The 10,799-nt window shown below is 46.4% G+C and overlaps 1 protein-coding gene across 1 annotated transcript in view; it reads right to left on the bottom strand.

Moving 5' to 3' along the window:
* Window positions 1-9,921, bottom strand: part of EIF3H (eukaryotic translation initiation factor 3 subunit H) — a 209,007-nt gene extending 199,086 nt beyond the window's left edge. Inside the window, exon 1 of the mRNA XM_073632173.1 lies at window positions 9,722-9,921. Coding sequence (XP_073488274.1) covers window positions 9,722-9,829 — 108 coding nt within the window. The 5' untranslated portion in view covers window positions 9,830-9,921. The remainder of the gene's footprint in view (window positions 1-9,721) is intronic.
* Between the last annotated feature and the right edge of the window lie 878 nt (window positions 9,922-10,799).

Here is a 10,799-nt window from a genome sequence, read left to right on the forward strand (position 1 = left end):
CCACAGTACTCAGAACGTGGAAATGCAATTATTTTAGTAAATATGAACTGCTAATTACCTTCTCTCATCAGCAGTATATAGCAGTCTTATAACTTCTATGAGTGTCTGGTTAAAGCCAGTAGGAGGAGTTTTCATTCTCCTCTGACTGTCCTATGAGGCAGCAGGACCCCTGACCCTCTGTCTGGACAGTGCCAATTGGCCCTGTGCCGATCACATGCATCCTCCCGGGGGGGGGGGGGGGGGGGAGCACTCTAGCAATACACACCAAACTGAGCATGTGCAGAGTGACTCCTAGGGCTCTGTTCTATCAGGCAACAGAGGAAAGGGAGGATCAGAAAAGACAGGATCAAACAGCTTTTGTTCTCTCTTTTTTTTTTTTTTTTTTTTTTTTTTAAACACAATGCAGAGGATTAACCCCTTAACAGAGAATATAACAAGCATGCTTTACTGCATACGCAGACTGCTTTTACTGTTGTGGGTTTAGTAACACTAAGTGTGTGGCAACATGTTCTACTTCTGTAGAACTGGGCCACATGGCACTGGCGTTACCTAGGGCCATTGCATCCATGTGAAAATTTTAATGTTTTTGATGCAGACTAAAAATACATCAGGTGTGAACCAGCACTCACAGCTAAAAAAACACCACACAGTAAACATTTGCACTGTTTCAGGGCACTGCACCACCCGGCAAACTAAACAAAAGCCACAACACTAAGAGCCCTTTCACACTGGGGCCACCTGTGCATTCGTGGTAAAGCGTTGCTCGTTTTTAGTGGCGCTTTACCACTTTTTAAGCGTCGCTTTTCGGCTACTAGCGGGGAGCTTTTAACCCCAAAAAAGGGGTTAAAAACTCCCACGTTGCGGCGCTTCCAAAGCGCTTTTCAGGTGCATTCATTGCAATATGCAGGGGCGGTTTGGGAGCGCTGTTTACAGCGCTCCCAAACCGCCCCAAAGATTCTGCTTGCAGGACTTTTTCTAATGTTCAGCAAGCGCACCGCCCAAGTGTGGAAGCACCCATCGCAATGAATGGGAGGCAGTTTTCAGGCGTTATTTCTAGCGCTAAAATGCTTGAAAACTGCTTCAGTGTGTAAGGGGCCTTAGGACTCGTTCACACTAGCTTTACTTTAAAAGGCAATCTTTGTTCAGAACGCCAGGCTGCGAGGAGGAGTTGTATCATGTGCCTCACTGCCTGCTTTATCCCCTTGAACCCTTTACAAGAACACATTTGCAGGGTGGTTGCAGAGCAGCCACATTCACCTGCATCTTATGGGCAACAGCTCCCCACTTAAACCAACTGGAGGTATAATATCTACACATAGCATTGCACACCAGTTTCGTTGATGCGATGCAGTGCCATTATTTTGTATGGCGCCCTAGCACACCTTGCAGACGGAGATGTGCAGCACACTAACGTGTAGTCCGGTGAACTGCTAGAAAAGACGCAGGTATCTTATTTTAACCGCTGTGGTGTATTGTCAGTTCAATCATTCTAACAATGCAAGAACATAGCATTCAAAGGAAAAAAAAAAGCACAAAAAAAAAAAAAAAAAAAAAGCGCATGCTTTATGCAGTGCACCTCAGCGGTTAGGAGCGAATCTATTCTGAGTACTGTTCAGAGGCTGAGATGATGTTTACAGAATGCCTGAGTAGCTCTACAGTGAGAGAAAAAAGTCAATGTGTACAAAGCAGACATAAGACTGATCTTGTGAGCAGCCCTTGAGGTTAGTAGAGCAGTCTGCTACATCCCTGTACAAAAACTTTACAGCAGTCTGTGATAAAAAGCAAGGTAGAAAAAAAAAAAAAGGGAAAAGAAAATGGTGTCTGCATCATCTGTAAAAACTCTCACACAATCATAAACCAGGTCAAATATAAAAAAGATGCCAAACAAAAGTGCTCTGGTCTTTATGACACAAATAAAAAAGGTAAGCTAATATTTAGTGCAGATGAACAGTTACGGCCTGTAAGAGCTCGATCTGCGCTAGTCACAAAGGATTTTCGAGAGAAGGCTCCATGAATGCTTAACAAAGGGCACTTTACAGAGTTGATGGAGGAGAACATGGCAAGGTTTTACTGGATGCGGGTGGAGAGTTGTTAGGTGATGATAGCGTTATTGCATAAATAATAAACTGCTGAGCGGAGCACTTGAAGAAAAAGCAATAATGTATCAGGATATTGCCAGGTGTAACGCCTGCCAAAAAGCAATAACTAAAGTATGTTTGGTAACTTGCTGGAAATGTAAAATGTTCACGATGGCCTTCATAAAACCTCTGTCAACACTTTCCAGGGTGCGAAAGAAGACGACCTGAGCGGAACACAAGATGCTAAAATCATACAGAAAAAATGCACCGGTTTAAAGTGGATGTTTACTGTCCACTACTTTTGAAAGGAAACCTGTCAAAAGAACACAAAGGCGGCTGCTGCTGAAAATACTAGTCATCTGGGTGTCAGGATGGTGCACTGCAGTTCCATCCTCTGTCCCCAGGTGGCTGCAAGTCACAGCACTGATGTAGGTGTCAGAGGATGGAGCCGCAATACCCTGGCGGGAGCCACAATACCCTGGCGGGAGCCACAATACCCTGCACAATACCCTGGCAGGAGCCACAATACATGGCGGGAGCCACCGGCCAGCTGAAAACACCACCAGAAGTGTCAACTGCCAATCTCACAAATGCAGCAGTACAGGAACAGAAGGAAGGTAGGAAAGGTAAGTACACCATGTGTTTTGCAATGAGGTGGTAGTTTATTGAGTCTTCATATCAGTGAGAAGCTGCCTGGCTGTACGATGTACACGGGTGCACAGGAGCCGTCATATCACCACTCACATCAGCAGTACGTGGTCCCTCATTCCACTGACATTACATAGTATAAGTCCCAGGCCCTTCCATCAGCTGTACATATCACTCAGTACATGCCTGCCCCCATCGTCATCTGAATATACAGTCCCTTTTCCTCTTTAATATAACCACGCATTGCCACCCTGTCCCAGGTTGAAACACACGTCACATCACATTATGATCATCAGACAGCCCTAGTACTATGATAACAAGACATGCTCACACTGTTGCGGGCTAAAGGGCGCACATAAGTGCAGCTCCATGGGAACCCGTAAGGCAATGGAGAAACACTCAAAAACGGAAATTAAACATATAGAAACTTCTACAGCAGAATGTAAAGATGTGACAGGATGTAGACAGAAAGCAAACATAATAAGTCCCATAGTATGCTGCTATACACCACATTTCACAAGAATACCACTTTAACAAGCGTTTGATGTTACAATGTGGAGGGGGAAATCAGTAAAAGTACTGGAACACGTTTGGACCAAAACTTACATAAGCAACTGTGCAGCAAAGCCTTGGAGAAGAATACAAATCTATCCGCTTGAGTGTTCTGGGGGGTGGTAGAACTACTGGTGAGGCGGAGTACAATGATCATCTATAAAATTATTGGTGTGCAATAATCATTAGATAACAAGCAACTATCACCACATGCTACAAAAGTCAGAGACTGAATTACAACTCACAAAAGGTTTTCATTGACTTCAATAGAAGGCTGGATTTTAAAAAAGGTACAACGGAGACAATTGTACAATGTTACATAATTTATAACGGAGGCCAATTCAAATTACATAAGGTTATTAAAACAAAAAGAAGGTCTGATAATTAAAACATTTAGAGCTGCATGTGTTTCACCCCAAACTGCCACTTGACCGGCTTCACCATTTGACACAGTGGTAGTTCAGGGTGTGCACTGGGCATCCTTGCACTCCTTCCTGACTTAACATATAAAAATCAGGACCACAAAAATAAATTAAATTCTGTGTTTCGTTTTTTTCATGCTCGCCCCCACCACTATTCTTGCCTTGACAATGTGTCCAGTGCTGTGAAGCCTCGTGGAAGATGTACGATACATATCACAGGATGCTTCGCTTCCATTTACTAAGGCTGGAGGAGGGTAGGTCTGGTGGGCATCATTAGGGGGCCAGGCTGCCTGAACTAGAAAGAGGCACCTAAAAAATGCCAGGACCAAAGATGGGCGCAAGGGTCACAGCACAACAATGCCGGATAGGTAAACATCAGAATTTAAGACAAAACACTGTACAGTAAGGCCCCTTTCACACTTATACAACTTCAAAGTCGCGCGATTTTACCGTGATTTCTCGGCCGCTATTTTGCCTCGATTTGGGAGCAGTACTACTTTGTACGACTTTGCCACAACTTTGGCATTAACCATTCTCAGCTTGTGCTTACAAAGTAGTGCTGAAATCGTGTCTATATTATTCAGGTACGATTTGCATGCTACCTGAGGGTTTAACATTGAGGTCTATGGAGTACAAATCGTATTGAAGTTGGACCAAAGTAATGCAGGGACTACATTAAAGTCGGCACAACTTAAAGTCATGCCAATATGAATGGTAAGTCATTGAAAATCATGGAGAATGACTTGTCCTACGATTTTGCAGTGCAAAATCGTGGGACAAGTCGTATAAGTGTGAAAGGGGCCTTAGGATGGGAAAAAACAGCAAGGAGGGGGCTTACACAGATCAGACACCACCTAGGTGATGATACCATTTCTTTGTCCAGGTATAGTGTTTCATTGCCAAACCCAGGATGGAAACAAGTCCAGTTATCATTCAAGGTGGATGGGGGAATCCTTCCCGCTGTGGTATCGTATTATAATAATAGGGAGCCTTTCCCACTATCAGAATACAATGATCACTGTTCACAGCTACAGCTGATGGCACTGATTGTCTGGGAAAAAAACAACAAGACTGCTTGTACAAAAGTTGATTGATAGATTGTCCTGTGTACAACCAGCCTACCCAGACAATGATCAAAATTTGTCCAGTCCCTGCTGAAGCACCCGAATTTCAATTCCTGTGTGGCTGGCTTATTTTTAATTTGGGGGAGGGGGTTGTAAACATCAACAGGGGTGGTTGTCTACACATTGTTGATATTTACATAGCGGCAGTATGCACCATTTTTACAGCTTAGAGCCCTTGCACACTGGGGCGGTTTGCAGGCGCTATTGCGCTAATAATAGCGCCTGCAAACCGCCCCGAAAATGCCGCTGCTTTCATTCCAGTGTGAAAGCCCCGAGGGCTTGCACACTGGAGCGATGCGCTGGCAGGACGGTAAAAAAAGTCCTGCTAGCAGCATCTTCGGAGCGGTGAAGGAGCGGTGTGTATACCGCTCCTTTACCGCTCCTGCCTATTGAAATCAATGGGACGGCGCGGCTATACCGCCGGCAAAGCGCCTCTGCAGAGGCGCTTTGCGGTGGTATTTAACCCTTTCTCGGCCGCTAGCGGGGGGTAATAATAGCGGCATTTTACCGCCGACGCCGCCCCCCGCCCCAGTGTGCAAGGGCTCTAATGGACAACGATAAGGCTGGGTTCATGCAGTTGTGCGGTATAAAGACACGTTTTGTGATGTGCTGCAGTGGCGAATTGTTCTTAACAGAATCCCAACATACCTTACAAACACGAAACAAACTACTACTTAAAGCAGAGTTCCACCCAAAAGTGGAACTTCTACTTTAAGTACTCCTCGCCCCCTGACATGCCACAATTGGCATGTCTTTTTTTTTGGGGGGGGGTACATGGTTTGGAGTGGGACTTCCTGTAGGGAAAATATCTAGGAGGGATGGGGCCATGGAGGGGAAGTCCATATGGGTGGGCGTTTCCTATTGGAGTGGGCGTCGCTATCAATTGGGCCTTGCAGACACAGACACACATAAGTAGAGGCAACTATGAGAGACTAGTCATTGCCCGCCTAGGCTCTGAAGAAAGGGGTGCTCCCCCGAAACATGTCAGCCATCAGTCATTCCATTGGTTTGACCCTCTCGACATTAGGTCCTGGTGTGTCGACCTTCAGAACAGCGTATCTGCTCCTTTGTCAAAGCCTTTATGAATGCTTGTTTGTGAGTATATATCTTGCTGTTTTAATGCTACAATAAAGCTTTATCAGTGGTAATGCACTAGGTTGGTGCGCCCTCCTCCTTTTTGTTTCCCTTTAGTATATGAATACCCATTGTTCTAAGGAGGGCTGCAAGACGTCAGGCATTAACTTCACCAAGTTGGTCGCACCACATACGTAGTTACTGGACACCTGAGCGCAGGAGAGAATTCTACTGTTTTTTTGGGACTTCCTGTCCCATTTCCTCCTTCAGACTAGGCGATTCCTCCTCTTCCCCTAGGTGGCCCCTCCCTCCCGGAAATGCTCTGGGACAAGTCACAGGTCCCAGAACATTGCCTGGCTATTGACTGAGCGCGGCTCATGCATGCGCAGTGCATGCCCAGCTGTGAAGCAGCAAACTGTCACAGCCGGGCGCCCACACTTACAATGTCGGAGACGCGAAGGGGAGGGGGGGGGGGGGGGGAGGCTTCGGGCAGCCGCATCGCTGGACCGGGGGACAGGCGAGGGGCAGTTTATTAAAAGTCAGCAGCTACACTTTTGTGTGGAACTCCGCTTTATCGCTGTTGTATGCTGCAAAGAAAAAAATAATCTAAAAGAAAAAAAAAACACTTTACATGCACCTTCTTTGGGCTTCCCCCAATGAAAGGGCAGCCATAAAACAATGCAACAGTTTGAACCCAGTCCATCGGCTCATGCACAAATGCCACTTTCTAAGTCTCATGGCTTTGCTTTTATGCCTCTGAAAGCTGCTCTATATAACCTGTCCCTAAAAATGCTGCTAAACGCCTGTAGGAGAAAAAAAAAGTCTTTAAGCTTACAGTGTTCATGAGGCCTTACAGTGAGGCTCAACAAATCCCAGGCACCAGGTCGCCATGGTGACTAGAAAATGTGTTCTGGCACCTGGGCTTTTGTCAGTTCATTAACTGTTGGCACCAGGTTCAGGGATGCACACTTCCTATCGCCCAATGCCCGGGACATGTAGTTCCAGGCAGGTATTTTTTAACATTGAGCCCTGCTGCAGGCAAGCAGCCGGGTTTACTTGTTGGATTGAAGCATTCAGGCGGCTGTGCTGCTGCCCAAATACTTCCACACAACCTGGGTGCAACCCCCTGCTATGTTTTCCTGGCTCCACTTGCCCATCTGCAGGCCCAGAACAGGCATAGCGGGTGCCACTGGGTAGAGGGGAGGGAGGAGAGCGGACAAGTCTGCTCTCCTCCCCTTCTTGTTGCTGACCCAAAAGATGTCTATAATGTCACTTCCGGGTCACATTGACAATTTCTTCAACCATCAAGGCCGGGAAAAAAAAATGTAATGCAAATCGCACTGGAGCACAGTGTATTAGACCCTGGAAGTCTCACTAAACAGAATTTGTCACCAAAAAAGCATCACATGGGGGGACTTTCTCTCCCCTATGTGATGGGGAAAAAAAAGTTAATTTAAAAAAAAAAAAAAAAAAATGAAGGTTACACCCAAGCACATAAAATCTCCCCCCAAAAAATTGAGGCCCCCCCCACCGTGTGTGTGTGTGTGTGTAATATAAATATATATATTTTATACATACATATTATACATACACACGCCTGAAAAAAATCGACTGTGATACACGTTACCCATCACCGCGCACGCCGGAATGACAGCAATAAATCTGGCACCAGGCCTCCTTTGTAACGCCAAATAAAGCTTTGTTATTTTTAAGAAAAAATTGGCTCCTAACTTTTTTAGCTGGCTCCTAGAATCAAAGCAAGTTTGTCAAGCCCTGCCAGCCAATGTGCCCACGCCCCCGACTTGAATGGGTCATCATCAAGAGGCTATAGTGCCCACCGAAAGCAACAGGGGGTGTAATTCCTACCGTGGTGACAAAGAAAAGGTCTCAGTCATGCACATAGGATGTTTGATCATCTCTCTTGGACGTTTTTTCAACTGGAAGCTGTGTTACGGCAGAAAAAAAAAAAAGCTTGATGCCAGTAAACGTGTGTAATGCGTTTAGGCGCATCATGTATTTTTTTTTTTTTGCCAAAACACCGCTGCTCCTGGACGCACTGGCTGTGGGGTTTTTTCTGTCTCTAAACATCAATGTATGCCTGGACACACAGGCTAACATGCAGGGGTGTTTAGAGACAGGGAAAAAAAAAAAAGCTCCAGGTGACCCCAAGAGCAGCATTGTCCAGTGTGATGAGACCTACGAGTCATGGATGCAGCAGGTGTCCCTCCCCCCCACCTCTAAAGGCAGGAGCAGTAGCAGAGGGGTGGGAGATAAAACAGCCCCCCTTGCTCTTTGAGCTTTTCCATACAGTCATACATTAGAGCAGGGGGTCTCCACACTTTCTAAACAAAAGGGCTAGTTAATTGTTTTTCAGTCTTCAGGGGGAGCCGGACTGTGGCCATTGGAAGTAGAAAATGCCCCGGAACTGGTGCCGGGGGGCCCCATTGTTGGTGTCATTAGGAGGAACTGTGCCCCTTTGCTGGTGTCAGTAAATTAAAAAGTACCCCCTCATTGGTGCCATCGGGGGGGGACTAGAGCCCCCTAAACCGGTGCCATCGGGGGGGGGGGGACTAGAGCCCCCTAAACCGGTGCCATCGGGGGGGGGGGGGACTAGAGCCCCCTAAACCGGTGCCATCGGGGGGGGGGACGGGGACTAGAGCCCCCTAAACCGGTGCCATCGGAGGGGGGGGACGGGGACTAGAGCCCCCTAAACCGGTGCCATCGGAGGGGGGGGGACGGGGACTAGAGCCCCCTAAACCGGTGCCATCGGAGGGGGGGGACGGGGACTAGAGCCCCCTAAACCGGTGCCATCGGAGGGGGGGGGACGGGGACTAGAGCCCCCTAAACCGGTGCCATCGGAGGGGGGGGACGGGGACTAGAGCCCCCTAAACCGGTGCCATCGGAGGGGGGGGGACGGGGACTAGAGCCCCCTAAACCGGTGCCATCGGAGGGGGGGGACGGGGACTAGAGCCCCCTAAACCGGTGCCATCGGAGGGGGGGGACGGGGACTAGAGCCCCCTAAACCGGTGCCATCGGAGGGGGGGGACGGGGACTAGAGCCCCCTAAACCGGTGCCATCGGGGGGGGAAGACTAGAGCCCCCTAAACCGGTGCCATCGGAGGGGGAAGACTAGAGCCCCCTAAACCGGTGCCATCGGAGGGGGAAGAACTAGAGCCCCCCAAACCGGTGCCCTCGGGGGGGGAGGACTAGAGCCCCCTAAACTGGTGCCATCGGGGGGAGGGGGAGGACTAGAGCCCCCTAAACCGGTGCCAGCTATACAGAGCAAAATACGCACCCAAGAACCTCCAAGCTTTGTCATTTTTCCCTCTAACACACATTATAAAATAATCAGGCGCTGTGTGTGGCTCTGTGTATAAATCGCCTCCACTCACCTTTACAGGTGCAATTTTTTTTTTTAAAAAAGGGAAATTATACAGTAAAAGAACAAAACACCCCCATCCCTGCGTTCCAACCGCGAGCAGAGGTGGTTACACACGTATCACCACACACTGCATTTTCCATGGAATAAAAAGAAGAACGTGGCAGCGGTGATCTCCGGGAACCACAACAAAAGGCACATTTCATCCCCCAGAATGAAGGTACACGTTATATGTGTGCACACTTCTACACCATGTACATAACACGAGCATGTCCCCTATTTTATGTGTCATGGTCACTCATGTCATCATCATACTGTGTACAGTCCTGTGTAGAAGATACAGCAAACCCGGGCCTGGGCCTTCACACAACACTTCACCTGCCCAAAGGACCCCCATATATAATACCAGCACTCCTGTAATGTGCCAGCCTCTCCCCTCACTCACCAGGCCGTCTATCTGTACTTGTTTCACCGGAATCTCTGCAGCAGCGGCGGCGGGGGTGGTAGTGGTGGCGGCGGTAGCAGCAGTGCCGGGTTCCTTGCGAGACGCCATGTTCACACTTGCAGCTGGAGCTAAGACACCGGAGAGAGAAAAGAGAGAACACGCGCGCCGGAAACCGGAAGTGGTCGCGGACTATGAGTCACTGTCTGCGTCCTCCGTGCTGTGCTCCCGCCATGTTGGTTATGGGCACGGCTTTGTCCAGAGATCTCCCCTTTTTTTTTGCATACAGTTTGAACCATACAGCATCTTTAACCACTTCAGCCCCGAAAGGTTTTAACCCACTTCATGACCAGGCCATTTTTTTTTTGCGACTTCGTTACTTTAAGCGACAATTGCGCGGTTGTGCGATGCTGTACCTAAAGAAAATGTGTGTCCTTTTTTTTGCCCACAAATAGAGATTTCTTTTGGTGGTATTTGATCACTTCTGTAGTTTTTATTTTTTGCACTATAAACAAATTTGAAAAAAAAAAAAACAATAATTTTTACTTTCTGCTTTAAAACACATCCAATAAAAAAATGTATAAAATCAAAATTTCTTCATCAATTTAGGCCAATATGTATGTTTGTGTAAAATAAAAATCCTAATAAGCATATATTGATTCATATAAATTAATCATATATTTGTATGCTATATGTTATAACATAATCATTTATTATTTATCTATTTACTGTAAAATTACTGGTTGGAAGTTATAACTTCAAACTTCAGTAATTTGTCCGTTAAGCCACCTGCTTGAGTCCAGTTTTTTAAAATATAGTAAATTACCTTAAAAATAATATATAATAATTATTTGTATATTATTATTATTATTATTATTATTATTATTATTTGTATATTACTTACTTATGGTAATTAACCCCTTGCCACCCAGTTCAATTCTGACACTTCTCTCGTCAGAGAGTACGCAGAACCCCCAAACGTTTTTTATATATATGTATATATATATATATATATATATATATATATATATATATATATATATATATATATATATATATATCGTTTTAGCAGAAAGATGAT

The sequence above is a fragment of the Aquarana catesbeiana genome, linkage group LG05 (assembly GCF_042186555.1).
Source record: "Aquarana catesbeiana isolate 2022-GZ linkage group LG05, ASM4218655v1, whole genome shotgun sequence".
NCBI classification, from domain to species: domain Eukaryota; kingdom Metazoa; phylum Chordata; class Amphibia; order Anura; family Ranidae; genus Aquarana; species Aquarana catesbeiana.